A 27,932-nucleotide genomic window follows, 5' to 3' on the forward strand; every position below is an offset into this window, starting at 1 on the left:
TTGGCAGTTTTATTATTACTGGACTTACATAGCACACGCGGCGCTTGCTTTGCTAAAGCAGATATACCTGAAACCTCAAGAGAAAACAATACTTTACCAAGGACTTTCTGGTGTGATGCCATATTTTATTAACCAGTATTAGTCAGAAAATGTACGTTGGTAGAAAAATAAATAACACATTTCATAAATTATACAATGATAAATGATAAGATACAAACCCATATACGTTTTCATTATATGGTAGTTTGTGATATCAAATGTTTAGGCTGATGCTACATGAAACGTCTTAATCTAAATCACCCCAATAGAATGATCATAATGTGTAAAAAACAAAACAACGATTGACCAAAACATTTGTACCTAAATCCACTTGACTTCCTCTATCTTCACTTGAGATCCTCCATTTTCCCGATACATTTTTAAACACGGTTTTTGTATTTGGTTAATAGTCTATATTTAAAACAATGCAAACAAAAAACTAAATCAACGTACATGTGTTTTTAATCAATGAATCAAACATTTTTTCATCCGTCTATGTATGAAGAAAAAGCATTTTAGATCATTAAAAAGCTTTGGACAACTATTTCTTTCAATCCTTTATTTAAACTTTTCTGTCACTGCTATTTTGTAAACAAAGCGAATAAATAGGGAATGTCTCAGGTAATACAGTCCTGACTCACATGTAACTACTACAAATCCAAACAAGGCAGCGGTGCATGTTATCAACATAAAATGCTACTGTCTAGCTCATCGTAACACTAAATACTTTGGACACAAAAAAAGTAAAACAAAATTCCTAGTCGACACAAAGCAGTTTGTCAACAGTTGTGGCAAGGGGTATGGCATAGCGTGTCCATAAGGCATTGTAGATGCTCAGACAGGGTGTCAAGCACAGTGGCTTTGTGGCACCAGTTTAAAAGGAATTTGAAGATGTGGGTGTCTGTTTTTGTCCCTTTTAATAAAAAGGGAGAGTGCTTTTCTGTCATGATTGCGTTACATATTTCACAAAAAACTTAAATGTGGAATGTTTCTCTGTGAACTCTCACTCAATGTTTCTCTCAGTTCATCCCAAGGTGCAATTGGCTCTGGGCTTCAAGGTCATTGCAACCCCAGATTTTAAAAGGAAATTGTATTCTGAAGCATTGAAGATGCAGCAAGGCTTAAGAAACCTTGTGGTTAGAGATGATCCAACATCCCAACACTTGTTAGTAGCAGCTCTATCCTGTGTGGGTTGAGCAGAGGGAATGTCTCAGGTTCACGTCTTGTCATGCTTCTTCCTTCCTGTTTAGTGACTTCTGACCCTTTGGTGTTGGGCATGCAGTTGGTCACTCCAAGTCCTGCAGGTTAATGGTACTTCCTGTGAACTGGGAGTTATCAGAGCCGTTGTCATCCTCAGTCATGGCCGGGGGCTCCTGTGTGAAGACAAAGGACAAAGTTGATTTTTTGATGGACAAATCGACCAGATTAAACTTAATTATACCATGGTCTGGGTGAATACTCGATTTTGATTGGCTGCAGGGGTGTCCATTATTGGGTGATAACGGACACCTACTGCGTCATTGCAGCAAAACTGTCTTTTCACCATTCTAAATTATTCCGCTGGCAACATAGTATATGAGCCTGTACAAAATCTGAAATAAGTAACCATAACAACAGTGATGGAGTCAAAGCCTCCATTTACTCCGCTACGCGTCGGGCGGTTCACGCCTCCGCCTCGTCCATTATCAGGTGATATTGGACACCTCGTCGGGCATTATCCCTTACTTGTATAACTGACAATAACTTATGAAAACCCTGACCCATTGCACTAGAATTGTGTGCCTTTAACTAGCACTTTCTAAGTTTACTACAGTCCTGGTCAAAATTATTGGCGCCCCTGAATTTTAAGTACAGAATATCATAAGAAATAAATGCAAATGAACCAATTTTGTATAATCTGAATATTTTAATAAGATGTCCCAAGGTTACTTAACAAAAACAAAATTAATAACAAATACTTCAAAAATTGTAAAATAATACAAACTGGGTGTGCACGATATATCGACTCAAAATCGTTTTTTGCGGTATCACGTTGTGCAATATATCAATATCGAAAATGTCCCGAAAAGTATACGATATTTTGTTGAGAGACGCGCCGGGGGCTTTGTGTTGTGATCAATTTAGAGTACACGTTTCATTGGCCAGTTGCCCTGTCACACATGCACACTTCGACAGCTTGAGTAAAGAGGGGGATAGAGACAGTGAAATAAAGGAGCGAGAAGTGAAAGGACAGAAAGAGAAAGTGCGAACTGTGGGTGTGTGGAGAGAAAGGAAAGAAGAGACAGAAAAGACTTTGGATAACAGTGTCTGCTAAAATAAAGTAACATCAGAAGTAAGAATATGAGTGTGGCTCAGGGAGACGACGAAATTATAGAGATTGAAGAGGAAATGTTAGTAGCCAAAAATAATGCCTAGCCAGCATGAAAGTAATTTGGCTTTTAGCCAATGTTGCTCAGGCTAATGCACTATATAAAACGTGCCGTATGGTGGTAGGCTACAGTGCGTATGAGGCAATACAACCTTTTTTCTCACCTCAAAAATCACCACAAGACACTGTACGATGAGTGCATAGTAATATCTCAATATTACTAATATCTGCCACAGCTAATACGCCAGAGCTAGCAAAGCAAACATTGCTAGTGAGTGCTTTTGCTAGTGGTACTAACTACGACAAGAGCTCCAAGAGACATAACAAAATCACCAATGCTGTAACATAGCCTACTATTTGGCCAAAGACATGATGATGTCCATTTATACAGTCGATAAAGAATGCTACAATAAGCTTCTGAATGAACTGGAGATACCAAGAGAAACATTTTGGCCATTATTTGAGCGCAAAATAGTTTAATTGAGCTTTATGTCAAATAAACAGACGTTTTTCAATTGGTAAAACCTTGTCTAGTGATGCCATCACTCCGGCCCTGCTCCCATCCTCGCTGACACGTATCGTGGTAGGGCCCCCGGCCCAGCTATCGGTAGCCTATCTGAGAAAACTTCTAGTTTTGGAAAAGACGGGCTATGGACCCAACCAACTCTATTTGGGAGGGGAGAACTCCCTCACATGGTACAACCCATGCAGAGGCTGAGGTGTCAGAATGCGGAACATGTGTAGCCTACTTTAAAATAAGATAATACTAACGTGACAAATGTCAACAACAAAAAAATCCTCAACCAGCCCAAAAGTGAAGCGGCCCATCGGGAACTATCCCCATTCTTCCGGTTACCCACCTACTTGGTTGCCTTTGCCTTTTCAGCATGAGATATACAAGGTTTGGCGTAAGAGTGTGTGAAATGGTTGAAATGCGATATCGCAATATTCATGCTCAATATAACATTTTATCAATATCGTGCAACCCTAATACAAACATAAAATGTACCCCTCACACAATTTTTGGCACCCCTCACAATTTTTTGGTTGCAGAACCTTTGGCAACAATGACAGTTGTACAAATACAAAAAAGCATTAATTTCCAAACCCTTTATTCAAAAACAGAACTGACAGTGCAAATTCACAGCAGGGGCGTAGCCACGGGTAGGCACAGGCCTACCCAATTTGTTCTAAGGCCTACCCAAAGACGAAAATATCTCCGAAAAATTATGCACCGGTTGCACATCGCAAAGTAGAAAAGTAAAAAAAACTGAAAAGATGGCTATCCATATTTTTCTAGGCCTACCCCCCCAAAACAATTTTGGCTACGCTCCTGATTCACAGTGATTTTTTTTTTTTGAAAAGGTTATTAATATTAGCGTGGATTTAATACTATTTTCCAAAATGAGCAATTTATTTGAGTTTTGTTTAAAACTTTATTGAAAATTGAAAGGTTGTAGAAGTAGGCCAGACTTTATTATAATAATCTAGTGTAAATAAAATATTTGACACCATTTTGAAAAAAGCGATGTTTTTTTTTTTGTGATTTTCTATAATTTTATTTGAAACTTAATTGAAAAAGTAAAGGCTGTGGAAGTATACCAGACATTGTTATGGTACTCTGGTGTCTGTTTGAGGTTTTATATTCTTAAAATTATAAAAGGTCCGTATTAAGAACCGCTTGCGTCAGGGGCGGGGTTGCCGTGACCAACAAGACGAACATAATCCTTTGACTACCATTGGTTTACAATTCATATTTCAGCTAAACAGTACATGTAAATCAGCATCTGAATTAAAATGTGACGAGAAATGGGCAGTCTAGTAGCTGAAAATGTGCTTATTTTATTGATGAAACGGCTAATTTGTAAATCTGCTCCAAATTTTCGATGACTTAGCTAGCATCGCAGTGCAGCGCCACCTACTCTTCTGGCAGTGAATTGTTTTCAGCTCTCAGAGCCGTTGGAGTAGTATAAACTGAACCAATCCGTCTGACTCCGTCCGACTGTCCGTCCGTAAACGGAGTTGGAGAAGTATAAATCTGCCTTAACTTCACCTTGGTCAATTAACACACGTGTGTGTGAAATGCTCCCACACCTTGGATAACTTGGGTCGTACTGATTTCTCCGCCTCCGCCATGTGTTTCAGAACAACGTTACCAAACAACGTCTCTCCAATGGCCTTTCCTCTACCTCCGCGTCATGCTCAACTAAACTTTTTTTTTTTTATACTCAAACATCTCCCCGACATATTGAGTGGCGTAGTAATCGTGCAACATAACAAATTGATAATGAAATTTGTTGCCAACGCTTTTAATAATTGATTTTAATCGATTTGTTGTTGCAGCCCTAAACCATTTCTTTCTTTTTAAGTAAATAGCTGTATTAATTTGTCTTTTTTTTTGCTGGATTGTGCCACCCCTAACATTGATCACTTACAACAAGACCGATCAGGTTTTTGAATGAACATTGATATGGACATTGATACACTGTTGACACTTCACTAGTCACTTTACACACTGTCACTTTCAGCCACTGGTAGCACTTTCAGCTACTAGTTGCATCAGCAATATTGCACTAATTGTAGGTAACACTTGTCTTAGTTTAGCTTAGGTTGTACATTAGATATATATTATATGTATATTAGAGGTTTAGTATACCGTCTTGTATATGTTATTTTGTATATTAGTTGTATATTTGTATAATATTGTATATTTGTATATTTTGGCTTATTATAGGTGTAATCTATGGTCTGAGTACTCATATGTCATGTTATGTTATGCCAGGTTGTCTTGTCCTAAGAATTTCAGTGCCCAGTCTAACCTTGTGTTGTTCTGTTCATCTGACAATAAAAGACTTGAACTTGAACAACGGTAGACAAAAAATGTTGGTCAATCACTGAAATAACAGTACTAACCCTCTTTTTAAGATGGCGCTATATTAATCACCTGTATCATTTTAAACATTGCATTCATAACTAGGCCGTACATTTAACGTGCAACTCTTCCTTGATAGAGCATTATGTGAAGTTGTTTGCAATATCTATGCTGCATTTATCAGTATGTAAGAGGAGAAACGTATTACTCACACAAACACACACTCAGAGCACAAGAGAAATGTGAATGTTATGAATTGACAAAATAAGTTACTCCAATCAAACATTTGATCTTATTGATAAGCCTAAGATCAATAACAATGCTACCGTTTGACATAAAAGGACAACTGATAAACTCTGATGAATGCGGCCCATTGACAAAATATTTTTTTTAGGTACTTGAAAGTCTTGTAGAGCTGGTCAAGGTACCAAGGTCAACCTCATCAGCAGCGAAATAGATGGGAGAAGAACAGCAGTTGTTGTTGACAGGACTGTTGGAGAAAGGGGGCGTCCAAAGCTGGTAATTTCAAAAGACCACCTCCAGGATATGCTAGAATGAATATCGTAGTTTTCAGTCACGTGACATCCGCGGTGCCTTGGAGGGCAGAAAACTGCTGGCGATGGAGGCTCACACCGTAGAGACGCAGCAAAATTCTAATTCATCTTCCCACGTTTCTTTGGATCACCTCTTAGCTAAAGAAAAGGAAAGATATGGACACAAACTGCAAGTGCCGGACACTTACGATCCATATACAGCACCCGCTGCCGTATTTCTGCCCTTAAAAACCGCAAGGTCTTTATATATGTGATGACTATGTGATATCATTACTGTAAACTAGCTAACCCCTCTCTCCCAAACAACTGCTAACTATTCAAACGGAAAGTCAACTTTTCCTTTAATTTTTTACTTATTACAACTTCAATTACAAAAGTTGGGATGCTGTGAAAACGTAACCCTTGTGCTGCCTTCGGGTCACATGACCAAAAGGTTCATAACGAACCATCGTTGTGTTTACCCAATTTTACCCAATACAAAAGAAAATAAAAATAATTATTTTAACCTTCGCAATGTGGGGTTAAAATAAAAAAATGCTTCACTTTGTTTTTGTATGCGGTAAAGTTGTCGCAAACAAAGGTGGGTCACAATGAATGATGGGTCAGAATGACCCGAGGAGAACACAAGGGTTAACTAAAAACAAAGGACCAAATGAGACTGAAAAACCAATCGGTCTTACCACAAGCCTCACACTGTCTTTGTTTTACATTCAGTTGAATATTGGTGTAAAGGGATTTCCAAATCATTTAATTCCTAAGGCATTTTGAGTTTAGTTGTGTCTCATCCCAACTATTTAGCCAACTTTATCTCACTACGGCCACTGCAGTTGGTCGCCTTGATACGCAACAAACTATGTCAAACCGATTACATAAAGATCAAAAATCATTTTCTGTCAAAATTGAGATTTTTGATGGTTTGTATAGCAAGATTTAAGCCATGTCAAATCAAATGCTCAGTTTGCCTGCTCTTTTGAGTGCTGCAGCAGCCCCTAACAACTGATCAATGAAGTCAGGCTGTTAAACTTAAAAATAACTTGCTGAGAAGTTATTAATGTAGCCTAAACTTAAACTGACATTTACTTTCACAACGTCATTACGAACAAAAGGATTTTCTCCCTTATCACTTTTTGTTACAGATCGACTTTAAAATGATGTAACTTCAGTTGTGATAAAGATATCTGAGAGATTTAAACAGATTTGTATCCAGGAGAGTTTGTAGTTTCCAATATGTATAATACCCAGAAAGTACTTTGCAATCATAGGGTGTCACTTATTGACATGGTTCTTCATATGAAAATAATGAACTATTATTAACAACTATATTCACTCCAGGGCTCTAGAGTGCAACCAATTTCGCACTGGTGCACCTAACCTCCTCGCATCCGCTGCCTCTCCAGGAACTAAGCAATTTGTTTTTCTTTGACGGAACTCACACTCATGGTTGGATCATATCGTGGTCTAAACTAATCAGAGACAGAGATGGAGCGGGTCTTTGCCTCTGATTGGCTGTGGTCCATATATTCCTGTAGACCTACACTGCTCCGTGCTGTGTGATTGAAATTACGACCTGAGCACCAGAGAATCAGTTATGGCAGACCTGGGCATTGTACGGCCAGCGGGCCACAACTGGCCCACAGGCTTTCCCAATCCGGCCCGCGTGAGGTAAATAAAAAATGTAAAATAAATACATGTGTTGAGCTGTAGTAAATATGTAGTCCTGAAAGACTAGTGATCAAGTGATTTACAAATGTGCACTTGCGCAACCTCACCGACAGGAGAGTTAGCTGTTGGTTAGCCCTTGAAAATGAAAAACGAAAGGTTGATACAGAATGTAGTGTTTTTAACAAGACATGGACATATAAGTATCTGTTTACTGAGGTTAGTATAGTAGTCAGATAGTTTGACTTTTGATTTTACTAAGGGGAGTTCCGAACATCAACATGTCGCCGTTTGGCTTCCACAGCTGTAGAGATGCTTTTGTTACTAGACTGTCTCGCATGCAGCGTTGCAGTGACCTACACTGGTTTGAAACCACAGGTAAAGATAATTTCACCAATAAATCGTTTACTTGTAATCTAAGGTCATAATAAAACCTACAACGACAATGTATTTGTGAGGAATGTTTATTTTAATGATATAAAGAAGAAAACAGATGCATCACAGACCGCTGTCGTATGTGTCGCCCGCAACAGAGGCTTATGTCATGATGCTAACGCTTCAGTAAAATAGTAGACTACTGTTTCCAAAAATAGATGTACAAATATCAGCTCTTATTATATGGCCAAATTATATGGGTACGAGCTTTCTGATTGGGTAATGGGTAGTCATGCCAGCCGCATATTGACCTCGTCTGCGGTCTGATACGGACTATTATTGCCCTGCTCTGACGTCATCTGCGGTCTGATACGATAGTAGACTAAGGCTGCGTTCACACCTCTTTTTTTAGAAAAAAGCGCTGCCTTCAGCGCCTTTTAACATGCAACCCTATGGGCAAACGCCTTTTTTTTTTAAAGCGGCCGCCTTTTAAAAACTTCTAAAAAAGCGCTGAGCCCGACGCCTTTTTGAGTTCAATTTTCTCAACTTTTCAGAAAAAAGCTGGGTGATGTCAAGCGCCTTTTTGACAGCTGACCAATCAGGACGTGGAGAGTAGGTACGAGTGTACCTTCCCTAGTAACCTACCTTAGTTACCAGGCTATGGCTAGGGCTATGGCTCCTCAAACGCCAAAGCTAAAGCAAGTAATGGCATTTTATTGGCCATAGTAGCTAGCTGTTAAGTAACCACCGGAAAATAACGGATAATAATGTATCGCTCGACTATATGATTCCCGTTCAGGTTACAAAATTCTTGTTAGAAAAAGGCGCTTGACGTCACCCAGCGCTTTTCTGAAAAGGCGTTCAAAAGGCACTGAAGGCAGCGCTTTTTTCAGAAAAAAGAAGTCAAGTGTGAACGCAGCCTAAGACTAGACTAGTACTGTCATATTTACTATCCAGACGACACTGAATACATCAACAGTGACAAAGAAATTGTCACTGTTGATGTATTCAGTGAACTTTCTAAAATAGTCGTTATTTGTGTTGGAATTAAAGCCCTTTCAGCAGAACCGTGTTGTCCGCTTTCTATCAAAAGTAATTGGTTGCTAGGCATCACCTGAAACACACCGTGAGAAGATTTGAGAGCTAGCTACAATTAGCCTACCATTTATTTTCATTTACAAAAATGAAAAGAGCCATATAATAAACAACTTACTAACCTCGACCGTTCGGTCATGCAGGGAAATATCAAACTGAGGCTTTGCCGTTCCAGCCACCGTCCGGAAATGAGTCTCTGCAGGTTGGGATGTCTGTAAACCAGACTATTTTACTTACTGTAATATAATCCTAAACCTAAACCACTGAACGATACAGCAACACATCACACAAGCTTGAGTTCAATAAAAAAAAAAAAATGTGACTTTATGTAGGCCTGTACATGAAAGTCTTAAGCGTTAAATAACTATTTTGCTGGTAGGCTCCATGACGCCGGGTGAATTGGGCCCGTGAGACTGCAAACCAAAAGGGGACCCACCTGTCTACCAGATTAAGACGTTTTCTTAGGTACCTAGCGAAAAGTAGCCTCAACTTTCCTAGACTTTTAGCTACATCCTGAGTGCTCGCGACCAAAAGACTAAATTAAGTAACGCGTTACTTGTTTGAACAAGGAACTAGTAACGGATACATTAATTTAAATAAGTATCGCGTTAAGTTACCTAACAAAAGTAGTCTGACTACAGTAACGCATTATATTGTAACGCGCTGCACCCAACACTGGTAATTAGTTAATATTGTACAACATTTCACTGGGTTGAAAAAAATGTAAATAGTTCTCACCCTGGCATCGTTGCTTGTGGCGTTGCTACAGCTGTCTGCCATTTTAGGTAAAGCCTAGCTAGCCTATCTCCCAGAAGTTAACAAGCTGCTAAAGCAATATTCTGCTTCCATGTACTCGCGCGTGTTTTTGTGACGTTAGTAACTGGCTAGGAAGGTAGCTACAGTTAGCTTCACTTTTGCCACAAAAACCTAAACCGTGCAACAGAACGTAAATCCCAATAGAAGCAACACAATTGTGACCAACACTAACATTTTGACACCCACGTTGTCTGTGTAGTCCAAATATTGAGGGATTCTTAGGGAGGCGAAAAAAATAAACTAGAAAGGGACATTTCCTGAAGAAAATGTGTGTTTGCTGAGAACAGTTGAAAAGATGAATAGTGAAGGTTTTTAAAAGAGGTATGTGCTTTACGGCTGCCGCGATTCGTTGACGTCGCTGAAAATGCGCCGACATCAATATTTTAAATGGACGCATCTGTCTTTTTAATTACTATTAAAAAATACAAAAAACGCTTCAATTCATTATAACAAATGTTCTTCTTCAATATCACAACGTAATTGGTGCTTGCATGACGTCAGTCGTTGTTGGCTCAAGTCATTGGTTGACTCCAGCAGATCATGGCAGCTGCAGCAGAGTCCGACTTGGTTCTGAAACCCGAGTCCCCAAATACCCGAGGCTTCAAAAGTATGGGAATACTTCGACTTAACGCTATCATCAAACAATGAGGTGGTTTGTACACTGTGCAAAGTTGCAATGGCATACCACAGCAGCACTTGCGCTATGCACAAGCACCTGAAAAGAAAATCATCCAGTATAGCGCCTGTATGTTGACTGCCAGAAAAGGCAAAACCACCAATGTCTGGTGTTGTCTATTCATGTCTATTAGGGAGAGCCTTTTTAATATATGTTGTCATTGTAGCTGCTAAATACACGCATTATTAAAGCTATAAAGTTGTCTGCCTGCTACCTTAGAGTTTCTATTGAATAAATGTCTAGGTAGGTTAAATCTGGGATTATTCTACTTGGTTGATAGGATGGCTCTCTAGGCTACCTCTTGCTATTTAGCCAACTTGTTAACCGTAACCATGACGCGTTGTTTGGACAATGGAGGCGTAAGAAGTGATTTAAAGACGTTAGCCTTACTCCGGCTTTAGTGTGTGGTAAATGTAGACTACCTGGTTCTTAGATAATTGGTGAGTATCGCTATCAAATCATTACCGAACTGACATAAGCACCAGCCCAGAACCAGCACCTTGGAATTTTTGGTTTAAAAGGGGTGTGTGTTTGTGTATGTTGGGATATTTATGTACCTTATCTAAATATTTTAATTAACGTTGGAGTTGATAGTTTAAACCAACAGTTTTGCACTTTAATTTCTAAGCCTTTGTTTGTTTGTCAATGACATATACAGTTTGTTGTTTTCAAAATAAAATGGTAATTTTTTTTTGTGGAGAAAAATTAATCGTTTAGATGAATCGACTAATCGATAAAATAGTCTACAGATTAATCGATAGAATAATAGTCGTTAGTGGCAGCCCTAATGTGCTTTAAAAACAAAATGTTGAAAAAGTGTTAAAAGTATATCTGTCAGTGTTACGCATTACAATATTTTCTTACTGTTGAAAAAGGAGAACAAAATAGTTATGAAAAAAAGAGGTATGAATTGCATGGTCGGTGAGCAGCATTCTGATACCTACTCAACAAGAAACGTGCTGATAGGACACACGTTTTGCACTCGCAGCAAAAGATTTGCATCCGCAGAACAAGATTTGCATCCGCAGAAATAGTTTTGCATCGGTAGAAATAGTTTTGCATCCATAAAATACTGCTAAATATTTTCGATCAAAACTTATGTTATTGACCCTAATTTGACTCCATACATTCCTCTTTGAAGTGATTTCAGATTTCAGCTCTTTTCAAAGGTTTTTGATGGGCTTAGGTCATTGCTGGCCAGTTTAAAACAGTTCATCTTTTCAACCATTTTTTTGTGCTGTTGAATTTGTGCTTTGGGTCATTCCAGTCCTGCTTGGAAGACCCATCACCTTCGACTTAAACCTAGTTGACTGACACTGGGTAAGACATTTTGCTCTATGATGCCTTGGTAATCCTCTGATTTCATTATTCCTTTGATTCAATGCCTTCGGTACTAGAGGCAGCCACACAGCATGATGGAACCTCCACCATGTTTTACTGTAGGTAGGGTGTTCTTTTCCTCATGGGCTTCATTTTGTCGCCTATAAACAAACTGCATTCTCAGAGCCCATAGAACATTATCCCAGAAAGACGTGGCTTATTTATTAATGTTTTTGCAAACATTAGTCTTGCCTTTTTGTGCCTTTCTTTCAATAGTGGTTTCTTCCTTGGTCTTTGCCCATGGAGACCTACTTTGTTTGTCGGCATAAGGTACGGACCAAAACCACCACTCCAGATTGCTTCAGGTCAACCTGAAGCTCTGTAGATGTCTTGCATGGTGTTTTTTCCACAATCCGCACCAACCTTCACAGACTTCTCTCATTGAGTTATTCTTCTTTGCACCATGTCCTGGAAGTGTCTCGACAGTTTTATGATTGAAACTTCTTGATAACATTCCAAACAATGCATGTGTACATATATGAGAACATGCCCATACAATGTACGGACATATATGGTGATATTTACATTTAGTCATTTAGCAGACAATCTTATCCAGAGCGACTTACAGTAAATTACAGTAAGTACAGGGACATACCCCGAGGCAAGTATTGCCTTGCCCAAAGACACAGCTTCATTTTTTCACTGCCGGGAATCAAACCAGCCTAATCCCCTAACCGCTCAGCCATTTAGAAGGTATTCTAATAATGTTGTCAACGGCAGTATTTCAAATGGAATCCCGATTCAAACAGTACAATCTGCTAACTGAAAATGTGCCCCCAAAACGTAAATAAGATTGACATTTCTTTAGGGGGAATTGGCTGATTCAAAAGAAGTTTGCTGGAAGCGATCTTTGTCAGTATATATTTCAAATATTTTTCAATATTTTACAATATATTGAACACATATCTGTACATATATTTCATGTATATCTTTCCATATAATTTGGATTCCCCTGTCAGGGATAGGCTTTAAGGTAACACCCCCCTGAAGTACTGCAAAGTTTCACCTTTATATGTGAAAATATGACTGAATTAAAGCTGTTTGAGCTTGGACCAAATCTGACTATGCTTGTCATAGGAGAAACGTCTTATTTTAATATTCAGGTACTGAACATGGCATGGTCTAGATCTGGGAATGGCTCAATCGGATGAGAGGTTGTGCTGGTATACCAAGGGTTGCAGGTTCAACTCCAGACATAGGCTTAAAAAAACATTGTTTCTAGTCTTCTGGTTAATCCCGGTGTAACTATCTATTATGTCAATTTTACAATATTTAGCCATTTTGAAAGAGGAATCTGCCATTGCTGCTTTCAGCTATATATTTTACAAATATTTAAAATATATTTTACCATATGTTTAACACGCACTTGACACTATATCTTTACAAATATTACCAATACATTTTCCCATATAAATCGTAATACATTATGGTGGTATTTATAAATATAAAATTGCATATATTTTGGGATATATAAACACATATTATATATTCATGTTGAATATGTTGCAATGTATTGTCAAATATAAATATTAAATCCCATATATGGAAATATATTGCCTAATATCACATGATATTTTCCAATATACTGCGATATATTTTACTTCCGTAAGGGCCTGGAACCTTTCCCTGCAGTAAAGGAAATTTACGGGTACCAAAACAGCCACAGAGGAAGGAAATACAACTTGTAAGATGTGTTTTAGAGTGGTTGCTAGAGGAGACAATGCGTATGATATCCCATCTAAGGGAGCACCACCCGTCACTATTCTGCAAAATTCAAGATAACGGTGTACTGAAATGAACATTTGCAATAAGTTAAGTTTGGCACTGCTGAGATAAACTTTGAACAGTACTATTGACATGCTACCGACTGAGGCAGATAACAAAGCTAATTAACCAGCTGGCTAGCATCAGGTAGTTTCATGTTACATTACACCAGAGCCATAGAAAAATATTTTTCTCGGGAATTATGTCAAGCTTTTGCATAATGCCATGAAGGTAGTCAAAACGTTTCGGGGTAGTACCACCGTGTGGCCAAAAGTATAATTCAATTTTTAAAAAGCAAATTTGTTCATTAGTTTTGCTTTGCTTCTTTAGCTACTTAATTTACCTATTTTGTGCTGCTTGGCCCCTTAATTGCTGCTTGAAGCTATATTTACTTATGGTTCTTAAAAAAATTCAAATAACATTTGAACTATTTAACGTGACATGTTGACTGCTGTTAAAAAATGTTATATATGTTGCCTAAAAAATAAAATATAGTGTTCAACAAAAATATTTTAGAGCTGTAAATGCAATACCGCAGTGCAGTGGTATTTTTTCTGAATGTTATTTTACCGTCAATCTGGTACCGGCTCATGTCTACTTGTAGCCTTTGGAATTCTTAAGCTTTTGGATAATAGTATTTATGACGCTCTTGGACAGCTCTATTGTCTTCACCGTTATGAATAAGCAACTGGAAACAAACAGACCCTTTTTATGTAGCAAAACCATAATTTATTGGTTAACTGAGGTCACGTGAATGCTGACAATTAAGCACGGGTGAGTCTTGTTTTTTATTTTATTTGAGGAACTAATTTGAATTAATTAAAATTGTGCCAATAATTGTGTCCAGGATACATTTCCTTTTTGCATTTTGAATTTCACTATTATGCAAGCATTTCCTTTTGTTTGTGTTCAGTAACTTTGAAAATATTCTGATTATAGAAAATGGGTTCATTTGCATTTATTTCTTAAGATATTCTGAATTCTGTACTTAAAATTCAGGGGTGCCCATAATTTCATAATAAGATGTTGTTTGTTGGACGTCTCAGGTAAAATGGCCCTGCTACTGTGCAAGACTGATCTGACTGTCAATTTTGAATTGCGACTGTAATACAGGGAAGTACTCTGCTCTAGACTCAATATTTAAGACTGGATGAACTGAAGAATGGATATTAAGTGCTTTTCTCATAAATAATTCACATGCAAGTCTTTTTTTGGGGGTGGATATAGCTTTTCCTGACTTCCCAAACATTTGGGTATCAAACAGGTGTCATTACTGCAGACTGACTGCCTATGTAAGAGGAAACCTAAACATTAAAATGACAGTAGGTGAGAACTAGGAGGACAGTGTCACCTGGAGGATGTTGACGGGCAGGTCGACAGTGAGCTGGGAATGGGAGCTGGAGGCTTGAGAGCTCAACTGGAAGGGCAGGTCCCCATCACTGGCAGGGTCATCCTGTGTCACAAGCACACACAACACAGATTAGAACAAGTTAATAAATGCAAAGTGCCCTTCCATGATGCTGTGCCTCTTTGCTCAAAATGCTAAATCAACGAATTTAGATTTATTCTGCTGCAAACACTACTACTACACTACTGCAACTAAGCCCTACTACTTTTAAACGTTTTACATTACATTTACATTTATTCATTTAGCAGACGCTTTTATCCATAGCGACTTCCAAGAGAGAGCTTAACAAAGTGCATAGGTCACTGATAATACCAACAAGATAGCCCCAAAGCATTGTGGGTAGCCAAAAACAAGTAGTACACATTGTGAACAACCAAAAAATAAGTGCTAAAGGGAAGAAACCATAAGAGCATGTAGCTAAGCAAGATACAATTAAACAACATGAATCTTTAAGTGCAAGTGTACCTGTAGGAAAGCAATAAAAATAGGATTAACTAAAATAGAATACAACAGTTTAAATCAGCTACCACTAACCAACAAGAGCAACAGTCTAAGCAAGTCATTGTGATCCTTGAGGATACTAGCATTGGGTTCAGCAAACCATTCCTAAGTACCGTTGTACTCCCGGAACAAGTGCGTCTTGAGCCTTCTCTTGAAGGTGGAGAGACAGTCTGTGTCTCTGATGGAGGTGGGGAGTTGGATTCCACCACTTGGGGGCCAGGCAGGAAAGAGCTTGTGTTGGGACAGGGCGGTCTTGAGCGGTGGGACCACCAGGCGGTTGCCTGAAGAAGACCGTAGGTGGCGGGTGGGGGTGTAAGGCTGCGGGAGAGACTTGATGTAGTCGGGTGCAGTCCCGTTCACTGCTCGGAAGGTCAGTACCAGGGTCTTGAATCTGATGCGGGCCGTTATGGGTAGCCAGTGCAGGGAGATGAGGAGCGGGGTAAAGTGGGAGCGTCTGGGTAGATTGTAGACCAGGCGGGCTGCTGCGTTCTGAATCCTCTGAAGAGGGCGGGTTGCGCATGCTGGGAGACCAGCGAGCAGCGAGTTGCAGTAGTCCAACTTGGAGAGGACAAGTGCTTGGACAAGCAGCTGGGTGGAGTGCTCAGACAGGTATCTCCTGATCTTCCGGATGTTGTAGAGGGTGAATCTACACGACCGGGAGACCGCAGCAATGTGGCCCGTGAGGGAGAGCTCGTCATCCATGGTAACCCCAAGGTTCCTGGCAGAGGATGAGGGGGTCACCGTTGCAGATCCCAGGGTGATTGAGAGGTCGTGGGAGATGGAGGGTTTGGCCGGGATGATGAGAAGTTCTGTTTTGGCGAGGTTCAGCTGGAGGTGGTGCTCGGTCATCCAGGCGGAGATGTCTGCGAGGCAGGCCTCAATCCTAGCTGAGATCCCCGGATCGTTTTGATATAGGTGTGAATCCATGGGTGAAATATCCAGCATTCACAATCAACTCCAACCTGGACACACTAAGGGTTTGACACTTGGTCCCTTTCAGCACTCAATCAAACTCAAGATAGATTAGGCAGCATTTTGTGCAGATATGTGAACACTCCAAACAAACTCTGAGTACAGTTCGCTTAAAGTCCACATTGTGGTATACTTAACCTTAGTATTGAGAACACAAAGCGCTGTAGGTTTGCTTTGCCTTCTGCCATTGTATTATTTCCCCTCTAAGCTTGCCGTAGACAGACAACATGCTATTGGCTGGGACATAAAAAAAAAAAATAAAAAAAAGAATGGTTCAAGGATTGTTTGTTGTTGTTTTGTTTCCGGTCTAGCTAGATCCGGTGTGGTGTTGTAGTTTTTCTACCGTCGGTAGTTGTTGCAACAGCATGTGAAAAAAACTACAAAATTTGCTTGGCCAAAAAGAGCATTAATCGCGCGATAAAAAAATGTACGCCGTTAATTTGGGTTTGCGTTAACGCCGTTAATAACGCGTTAAACTGACAGCATTAATAAAAACATAAAAATATAGCTGCAAGCAGCAATGAGCAAAGGTGTCAAGTAACGAAGTACAAATACTTTGTTACCTTAAGTAGACATTTTGGGTATCTATACTGGAGTCATTATTTTTCAGCCAACTTTTTAGTTCTACTCCTTAAATTTTCACGCAATTATCTGTATTTTCTAGTCCTTACATTTTTAAATAGCCTCGTTACTCCAATTTCTGTTCGGCTTGTCATTGTAAAAAATAAATAAATAAATCGCGCCATCCGGAGTCAGGGTGTCAATAGAGCAAAGATTTGTTGAGATATTACCTCACTTACTTTTTGGCGCCTTTGTTGTTGACTTTGATTGGCTGTAACTACAAACGATAGCGAAAATGATTCTTTTGGCTTTTGTGAGGCTTGGTCTGGAGATCATGTGTGCAACATTTGGGGAAGATTGGACATAATTTGTGACTGGTGATAAATGTCAAACGTTTTTGATAATATTGGAAATAGCGTCAAATCTGTAAAACCAGAAATTGACACCATAGAATGCGTTGAACTTGTCTTGATCCAGGAAGTCCAACGATACCTCATTTTTGAAAATCGGGCATACAATTCAAAAGTTACATGTGTAAACGCACCTCCAAATTTGAACCGTTGGTGGCGCTAGATTGCTCAAATGGGAGACATGAAACTTGTTGAAAATGATTAGGCGACTGTCCTTAAATTGGACACATTTCAAAACTTTTTTACCATACGGTTCTTGGGGCTGATGATGCGGGTTCCTCCTCAAAATGGAAAAATATTATTAAAATGTACATTGTAGGAGGTCAACAAGAGAACAAAATGGATTCATGCAAGGCAAACAACAACAGGTTGAATGGGGATTCGAACTCATGCATGCAAGTCAGCTTCTCTATGCTCTCTGATACACGTCAACTGTTGAATCTTTATGAATAGAAAGGGTAGAGTATTATTTGGTCAGCTTTGGAAAGTTTAAGCAGCTGTAATTCAGTGATATTTTGACATATCAAGGTGAAATTGTGCATGGTACTCCAGAATGATGTCATGTGGAAGCCTATGAGGTTCGAAAAAATTAATCAGTCAAAAGGACATTAGCGTTATTGGCAAATGTGGACATTGAATTCAGCCATATTGTTTTATATTCATTTTTGCTGATAATTCTTTGAAAGACATGTATCCTACACATCTACAACAAATGTAGGTTTTCTACACACATGATGCCAGAAATCTGAAGTGCTGTCTAGATGAAGCGGGATCTTATTTACAAAGCACAAGTTAAAAAAGGGCCAGACCTAGTTTGGGCTCTTCTGGTGTAGTATTCACCCTATACAAAGACATATCTTACAAATCAGTTTTGTATTTTAAGCATATCGGTAAGCTAAAGTACATGAGAAGAACTTTGTTGTTTTTGACAAAACTTGTACAGAAAAATCCAATATAGCGGGCGTTATAGGTTCTTGAGGCTTTTTTGTTACTCATGAGAAATAAGGCATATACACGAAATATCTGAATTTTGGGACCTTTGGGCTGCCAATGGCCTCACTCTGAAAATTGACTCATTGGGGCATGGCCTGTAGCACCACCTATTGTTTCACATGGCCCATGTTTTCTATGGCAGTTACTAATGCTTTGCAGGGTCAACATGCCAAATTTCACAACTTTTTACAATACTGGTCTAGGGGCTGCCATTGACTCCCACTGAACCAGAATTAGAAATAATAATACCACCAATAACAATTAAAATTGGAATACTAACAAAAACAATAGGCTCCTCCTACTGGAGGGACCCAAATAACTAGACAGGGTACAATTTCTGGGGAAATTGTTAGGTGTGCTTGCGTCCTTTGCAGATGGGTCTATATTTTTTACTTAAATTGTACAACTTTATTGTTATAAGTTGAATAACTATGCATTATTGTTTATGAAGATTGCATAGATTTAAAAGCTTACATTTGTTGCTGCTCATTTAAACATCAAAATAATTAGAATTAAGTGTAGAAAGAAACAGGGTTCTTCCTGAGATTATTCTCCTACCCTGGGTTACCATGGATGACAAGCTCTCCATCACCCTCTACAACATCCGGAAAATCGGGAGATACCTGTCTGAGCAATCCACCCAGCTGCTAGTCCAAGCACTTGTCCTCTCAAAGTTGGACTACTGCAACTCGCCGGTCTCCCAGCATGTGCAACCCACCCTCTCCGGAGGATTCAGAACGCAGCAGCCCGCCTGGTCTTCAACCTACCCAGACGCTCCCATGTTACCCCGCTTCTCATCTCCCTTCACTGGCTACCCATCACCGCCCGTATCAGATTCAACACCCTGGTACTGACCTTAAGAGCGGTGAACGGGACTGCACCCGACTACATCAAGTCTCTTCTCCAGCATTACACCCCCACCCTACGGTCTTCTTCTGACAACCGTCTGGTGGTCCCACCGCTCAAGAGCACCCGGTCCCAACACTAGCTCTTCTTCTGTCTGGCCCCCCAATGATGGAATCAACTCCCCACCTCCATCAGAGACACTGACTGTATCCCCACCAGAAAAGGCTTAAGACGCACTTATTCAGGGAGTACAACGGTACTTGGGAATGATTTGCTGGACCTGATGTTAGTTCCTACAGGATCACATTGACTCTTATTAAGAAACTTGTTGCTCTTGTTGGTTAGTTGTAACTGATTTAAAATTCTTGTACTCGCTGTGAAATATTTTACAGTTGCTTCATGTTTTGGCTACCCGCAATGTTTGGGGCTATCTCGTTGTTATGATCAGTGACCTATGCACTTTTGTAAAGCTCTCTCTTGGAAGTCGCTTTGGATAAAATCGTCTGCTAGAATATAGCTGCAAGCAGCAATGAGGTGGCCAAGCAGTCAAATGACCCAGGAAACATTTTAGACATCCTTAGAACAGAGTTCCGAGTTCCTATACCAAGTTTGGTGTGAATCCATCAAAGATTTGCTGAGATACGACCCAACTTCCTGTTTGATGGCTTAACTGCAAATTTTGATTGGATGTAAACGGTTGCAAAAAAACTACAAAAAAAACATGTGATGGACTTTGTGAGGCTTGGTCTGAAGATAATGTCTGCCAAATTTGGAGAAGATTGGACAACATTTGTAGGAGTAAAGAAAAAACGTATTTTTCCAGTAATTCAAAATGGCGCCCGCATCAATTCAGCTGTTATCAAAAGTTATCATATATCACACACAATGGTCAGGCTTGGGATCTCACAAGACATCAAGAGAAAAATAAATGACTTTATTAAGGTAAAAACTTCAACAGTTAAAAAAATTATAGTTAACACTGAGCGCTGGGGTGTTTTCCAGACAATTATCTTTAGTGTTGCAGTATTTAGTTGTGTGAAATTAAATCAAATGTGAAAAATAGTCTGTGCAAAAGTTTCGGCGCCTTAATCATTTTATTGATTTGAATACCTCTACCTACTAAATGCTGATTAACTGCAACACATAATTAGTCTGATTATTTCGTTAAGCCTTCCATTCCATAGAAATGTGCATCCAGTCATTAGAAAAGGTATTTAAGGTAGGTAATTGCAAGTTATGCTTCTCTCTGATTCTCCTCTGAACAGTCGCAAAATGGGGGCATCAAAAAACAAAGATTGTTCAGCCGTATAGTTTAGAGGAAGGCTACAAAAAGTTAACCCGGAGGTTTCAGCTATCAGTTTCCACTGTGATTAATGTTATTAAGAAATGGAAGGCAACAGGCACAGTTCTTGTTAAGGCCAGAAGTGGCAGGCCAAGTAAAAAATAAGAGGCAACGGCGAAGAATGGTCAGAATGGTCAAGGACAACCCTCAGACCACCTTCAAAGATCTGCAAGGTCATCTTGCTGCAGATGGTGTCACTGTGCATTGCTCGACCATTCAGTGCACATTGCGCAGAGAACAGCTGTATGGGAGAGTGATGCTGAAGAAGCCTTTTCTGCACACGCCACAAACAGGCTCGCTTCCACTCATAAAGTTAGTCAGTCAGTCAGTCAGTCAGTCGAAATGTTGTTTAAAGCAAGGAAACTATTTACCTGCAGGAGCTGGATCTGGACATACTGGGTCCCTGTGACAGGGTCGCAGAGCGTCAGCCCCCCATTGGCTACTGTGGCACCGTTGCTATAACGGGCATTGCAGGAAGCAAATGATGACGAGGCACATCCAGCCTTTCCACCTTTACCTTTCCTCTGGCCCAGTCCGGAACTTCCTGTCAGGAACATTGTTGGAAAAATTGAAGATGTAACACATTCATCCTGTATAAGAATGATTCATGTTCAGAGAGGCCTACCCCCAAATCTGAATTCTGTGTAAACCTACAAGACCCTTATCTTGGGGCAGAGGACTAAGAAGAGGGTTTTTTGGGTTGTTTTAAGGATATACTGTGTGACAAGGACTATAGGTGGAGACGCAAGGTCTGATGACCATTTGTTGAAACTTATGTGAAGGAGCTTTTACGGAGATCAGGAGATCCTTTTGTTGTGTTTTAATCAGGGTTGATGTCGTAAACACACACACACACACACTCACATGCACACTCAAACACGCACGCACACACACGCACCAGGTCTATGCAAGGAGGTAATTTCATTACCATGATCTTGTTCAAAAGACTTGTGTGTTATTGTGCATACTTTCTAAATGTGTGTTCTTACCAGTGTTGGAGGAAGTTACTCCAAATAGTAATATATTAGTTATTACTTATTATTGTTCAGTAAAAGTAGTGTGATTAAGTTACATTATTACTTTCTGTACAAAGTAATATTATGACTTATTATATTACATTTACTATTACTTTTAATAGTAGCGAGTTTGACTTTGTAAAGAATTTGCAAGAACATAGGCTACAGATGCAAAATAGTGTTTCTTTAAAGAAGAACGTTTATTTCAAACAATCTTAAACATAAAAAAGGCTTATGAATTCAATAATAATATAGTTGTATGAAGAAATTACACTATGTTAGCAGCTACTTGTGGAAACGGGTCGCCATCTCTCTTTTGGTTTAGCTTTAGCTGGATTCCTGCTTTGTTTCTCTGTGGACACTTTTGAGGTGTTTTTTTAAGTTTGAAGTGCTGCTTTTGGCAGTATATAGTATTTTGTTGGGTTTGCAGTTCACTTCAATGTTTTTTCCTGTATCTTCAATGAAAGCAAAATAGTGTGAATATTTCCACCCAGAAAACGTAACACGTTCTGCGGCCATGACTGCTGTAGTGTTTGCCTGCAGCGTAAATCAAAGGCAAACAGTAGGTTACTGTGCCCAGGAAGTGTCGTTTAGGCAACAATCTGTATTTATAAGGCAATTTTAGTCCTTTGTTGAATTAATGCAGTAACGTGGACAATTAACACTAGTTACTTAAATAAGTAAATAATATTCCTCAATGTCAAAAACTAACACGTTATATTACTTTGTTACTCACTTAAGTTATAATATTATGTAACGCGTTATATCACATGACACGTTACCCCCAAACTGGTTCATACACATTATTATAATTTGCTCTATAAAAAAAATATTGATAGATGTAATGATTGAATGTATGACCGTGTCTGTTGAGCGTTCATGTTACCTGAGCAGGCAGCAGGACCTCTTTGCTTTCTCTTCTTGGCTAGTTGAATAGCTCTGTAGTCTGTCCGCGCTGAACCCCCACTCTCCTACAAGATACAAACACAAAACATACATTAAGGTTGTTCAATACATCCTCATACTCAAGACACTTGCTGTACAAATGTGGAACTTCCATTTCTCAGGTGATCAACTCATGTTTATCAACATTGTACAATCCCTAATCAGGCCTGAGGTGAATATTGCAGACATCCATCAAACAGCAAAAAAACTGCTAGTACAAGGTAAAAAGAATAACTTTTGTATAAATGTTTTACAGATTGATGGTTTGGGCCAGTATTTAGGTCCAAATAGCAACCATCATCCACAATTATTTGTTTGACAATTAATCAGCAACTGAAATGTGGTGGTTGTGGCAGTCCCCACATGTTTAACTAGTGGGATGCCCACCGGCAGAGCATGCTAGTGCAGCTCCATCGCCTAGTGCAGCTAAAGATGGCGATGAACGTCCGCATTTATATATTTATTATCCGTGAGTCCAAATGTTGCATAGCATTGGAAACCCTTTCTAATCTGTGGGAAACACTGGTAGAAGATATGATAGATTGATGAATCGGCTGTTCTTCAGCTCACACGTCTCTTTACCAGGAAGGAGCTCGGTGGCATGGCGCTGAACTCCGGGTCCTTCTGGGGGCTGAAGGTGGCACTGTGTCCTGGGAAGACGTACTGGGTCAGCACCTTGGCCCTCCCCTCCTGGGGTCCCAGTACCTCCACACACCCCAGCAGAGGCCCCATGCCTGCTCGACCACTCCCAAGACCTGCCTCCAGCACCTTGGAGGGCAGAGCCAGGAGCTCGGACACAGGGGGCCCTCCCGGGGAGGGGGACCCGTCGGGCTCAGTGCTTGAGGAGCCAGAAAGGTGTGTGTGTGCGAGGGCATGATCCACAGTGGCAGGACTCTGTAAGGTCAGGGCAGTAAGAGTCCCCAGTGCCTCTGTGGTGACAGTCTGGACATCGTCCAGGTGAAGGGTGGCTTGAGGGGGAGGACACTGCCGACAGCCCCCTCCAGCCCATGTTGGACTCCCATGTCGGTGCCGGCTGTAAGTATGAGCGGGTCCACAGCTTTTGTGAGTGTGGCGTTGGTACCTAGCGTAGAGCTCACTGAGGACGGGTCAATAGTGAGGATCCCTGAGCTGACCAGGGAGAGGTCCATAGCAAATGAACCTGTTCCACCCGTGCCTCCCACGGTTAGTCCAATTCCAACACCGGCAGCAGTCGCTCCAGGACCCCCAGGCACCCCAGAGAATAGGGAGCTGAGGTCAAGATTGGCCAGCTGGTCGACCCCAACAATGCCTGGCCCTGCCGCTGTCGTGGGTGTGGTGCTGATGAGCTCGCTGCTGGGGGTCAGGGCCGGCGTGGTTTCCAGCTGGTTCAGCACATCTATAATAGGAGGACAGGAAGATTTGTGTCAGAGTCAGACTCTGTGCTGTGTTCAACAAGGATCACCAGCTCTGTAATTGTCAGACAGAAATACATTGTAACAATGAAAATGATTATGTAGGAATTAGGGATGGGCATAATTAATCGACCCTGGTTAGTGGTGGCGGTGCATCCTGCTCTCGGTGTTAGCACGGAAGAGCTGCGATGCACAACGAGCAGATCCAACAGATCTGCAAGTCAATCGAGATACCCTTAGGTATTGTGTTATGAAGCGTTGTTGATTAGCCGGAAAAAACGAGGCTCAATTGTGTTTGAGCACCGGCTTCTAGCTGTCGGCTCCGCTTCTAGGAGTTACAGAAATAGTTGTTCTTCTTGTAATAGCTACAGATCTCAATGCGGAAACATGCTGTGTTTTTTCTATTTTCACGGCATTTTAATATAGCCTATAAATAGTGAATTTTAATATAAAAACGTTGATGATTAATCGAAAATCGATCGTTAATTCTCCCGACGATAGATTAAGACAATTTAATCGAATGCCCATCCCTAGTAGGAATCCCAAGGAACATAAATGCATCAGAGGCAGAACATACTTAGGTGTCAGGGTCAGTGTGTGTGTGCGTACCGGGGCTGAGGTGGTGGTGTTTCACCATGTGGCTCTTCAGACTGCTGCGGGTAGAGAAATGCTTGTCGCAGCTGGCCACAGGGCAGCGAGCCCTCAGGCTTCCTGCATCCTGCTTGTGCTTCTTGGAGTGAATGTATAGACTGCTCCGGGCTGAGAACTTGGCATTGCAGCCTGGGAATGCACAAACACGCAGGAAAAACACACACACATTCACAGATACTAGTTAAGCCTCTGATGCAGTTTTATAAAGTAATAAATATTGTGGAATCAATTACACTCACATTCTGCTGTGTGGTTGTGCCCAAAATGTATTTTTACATGGGGTCACCACAATAAACTACGGATCACATAATGGGCAGTTAAAGACCTGGCCCCCACCTTCAAAGTGGCACTCAAAGGGTTTGGTGCCCAGGTGGGTGATGCTATGGCCTTTCAGGTGCTCTGCCCGGGTGAAGGACTTGCCGCATCCGTCCTCGGGGCAGGTAAAGCGGCGGTCATCGTCGTGCTTCCTGTAACATCAATGACAGGAGGGTCACAGGAGTTTGCTCGGTTGGAACTCCAACATTACACTTTCCTACGAAAAAAAATTACAAACAAGTAACAACACGAAATGTAGAGACAGTGAAAAATTACACAAAAGATTGTGTTTTAGGGTTCAAACTTACCTTTTGTGCCTTAGTAACTTTGACATGCTGGTGAAAGTCCAGCCACAATTGTCTGAATCACAGACAAACGGCCTCTCCCCTGGGACCAGAAAGTTCACACCGAGTTGAAATATTGTTTAAAATGACAGAATCTACACAAATGTCCATACAAGTTATACACAAACTGATTATAGGCTTTATACATCACAATACCCCTACTCGTATAATCACATTTCAATGAATGGTATTCCTTAGTAGCTGATTCATTACTAATGACAATTGTGTTTATTCTTGTGGACAGTTTCTACCTGTGTGGCTTCTCATGTGGACCTTGAGTCGGCAAGCCTTGTCGTAGCACTTGTCACAGCCTGGGAAGGTGCAGATGAACTGGCCCGTCTCACGGAAGTGTGTCCGGTTGTGGGAGAAAAGCGCGCTGAAGGTGATAAAGGTCTTTTCGCAGCCTAGAGAGGACAAGGGAGTGGAGGAAGAAGTAGGCAAGAGGGTTATCTAAATCACGTTATTTTCGTAGTTTATTTGCATGCCATTCAAATGTAGATCACAAATACACCTCTTAACAGATAACATGGGGGGGGGGGGGGGGGTTGAAAAATGTGTGTTACGAAATAGTGACAATTACACAGTCTCACCTGGGAATTCACACTTGTACGGCCTCTGGGGTTCGAAGTGGACTCTCTGGTGATTGGTGAGCCGTGTGGAGCTGCGAAACCGCTCATTGCAGATCTCGCACACAAAGGCATTCTCTTGGTCGTGGGTCTTGACGTGCGCCCTTAGGTTGTAGACTGTGGTGAAGTGGCGGCCACAGCCCTCAAACTCACACTTATGTGGCCGGACCTTGTTGTGTGACTGGAGGTGGCGCTTGAGCTTGTATGAGGTAGTGAACGCCCAGCCACAGTCCTCAAAGGAGCACTTGAAGGGACGCTGATCCTCTGTGTGGTTCAGCAGGTGGACTTTAAGCTTTTGACGAGTGTCAAAAGTGATAGGGCAGCCCTGTTGTGGGCAGTGGAGTGCCACTAGGGCACCTTTCTTGGATAGTCCCATTGAATTGAGGGGATGGAAGTCCGCATTGCACTCGGTGGATGCCTCTTTGGAAGATTGGGACAAAAGGTCCCCCTCAATTATGGCACAAAGAGCTGCCCCCTCTTGCTTGATGACAGGGCATGAGTCCAAAGACGCACTCAACTCTGACAACGAACAGTCGTCAGCCAGGGCTAGTTCAGAGTCACTAATTGACAGGCCTGCTCTGGGCTCCTCGTTGTGGCCTGAAGAGGTTATGGCCACATTGCTGATCTTACCAATGGATTTGGTCCCACTGTCGTAGTTGAGAAGCACAATATCCTCGTGGTCTTTCATGCCCAGGTGCTCCTTCAAGCTGACCATCCCGTCATCCCTGTGGCTGTAACCCTCTGGAGGCGCAGCCAGAGTCAGAATCCCATTCTCAATGGTCACTATGATGCTTTGGTTATTTATCATTATGGTTCCAGAAAAGGTCTCATTGGCAGACGCACTGGTGGCGGCCACATCCACGTTTGCAGACTCGGTGAGACTGGTAAGGTCAGAAATTATGCCTGAAGTGTCCGTGCCGTCGTTCATTTCAACAGTCTCAACAGTGTCCGAAGTTTCTAAAACCAAGGCACTGTTATTTATAGGGTGAGAGGCTAGTTCCCTGGATATCTCCCCATCCATGTTCTCAATGCAAACTCGGCCACGGACGTTTGGATCGTCATACTCGTTTGTCTGAACAATGTTTTCATTCATTTCATAATGAACAGAGTGTTTGGCATGTGATATAGATGCCTCGTCCTCACCAACCGAGGTTGAGTTCACCAAATTAAATTGAGGGACAGATTTACGGACTGAAGTCCGGACTGCCTCCATCAAACTGGAAGGGCTTTCAATTTTTGAATTGTCTGCCTCCTTACCTTTTATTGCATCACCCTCTTTAGATAGAGCACTGGGACGATCTTTATTTGCGTCACTATTGTTGCTGTCTTCTTTGACAATGTTGAAAACAACATAGAATTCCTCCGTGTTTTTGTAAGCTACATTGTTGCTCTCCTGGGCCACTTGCTCCTTTGCCAAAGAATGTTGCTGGGAGGCGTCGTCTTCATACTGCTGCCGTAAAGCTGAAGGTTGCAGAAACTGTTGATGCGAATGTTCATCTTCCCCCTCAAAGAAAGGCAACGCCATTTGTAATATGTTATTCCCACTTTCGACTTCATATTTATAACCTGTCCTAAAATCGTGTGTGGGTAGTTGAACCTTTAACTCCCTTTCTTTCAAAGTATTCGCGTTACGCAGTCCAACGTTCGTAGTCTGCGTTTGCAGCAGCGGACAGTTTTTACCGTTCTGCCTGTGAGTGGGAAAGTACAAGCCACAGCCATTTTCTGCCTGTAGGCGAAATGGCGATGTCCTAGGCCTATTGTTGTTGTTGTCATTTTGCAGTTCGTGCGATTGAAGATGCTCATCTGTTTCGTTCTCGTTCGAAACGGAGCGAGAAAGTGCTTCTGTCGTTGTTCTACTAGAAGACGAACCTGTTCTACGTGGGGCGCCATGTTGATTGTGAATGTTCTGGCCATCTGAAAGCCCCTGGATTTCCATCTTGGTATCCCTGTAGCAGCAATGCATAAAAGGCCCGCCCTAGTCAAAGGCAAGGAAATCCGGGTAAGCCACCGCGG

At 41.0% G+C, this 27,932-nt stretch overlaps 1 protein-coding gene across 1 annotated transcript; it reads right to left on the reverse strand.

Annotated features, from left to right (window-relative positions):
• Positions 1-483: 483 nt before the first annotated feature.
• Positions 484-27,866, reverse strand: LOC146273494 (zinc finger protein ZXDC). The gene is given in 11 exon segments (XM_084705196.1): positions 484-1,412; positions 14,950-15,051; positions 21,003-21,175; positions 22,534-22,618; positions 23,175-23,572; positions 23,575-23,967; positions 24,593-24,763; positions 24,971-25,101; positions 25,258-25,336; positions 25,545-25,697; positions 25,884-27,866. Coding segments are annotated over 11 exon segments (3,744 nt in total). The 5' UTR covers positions 27,856-27,866; the 3' UTR covers positions 484-1,325.
• Between the last annotated feature and the right edge of the window lie 66 nt (positions 27,867-27,932).

Source organism: Hypomesus nipponensis, chromosome 9, assembly GCF_054491055.1.
Source record: "Hypomesus nipponensis isolate SF chromosome 9, ASM5449105v1, whole genome shotgun sequence".
Taxonomy (NCBI): Eukaryota; Metazoa; Chordata; class Actinopteri; order Osmeriformes; family Osmeridae; genus Hypomesus; species Hypomesus nipponensis.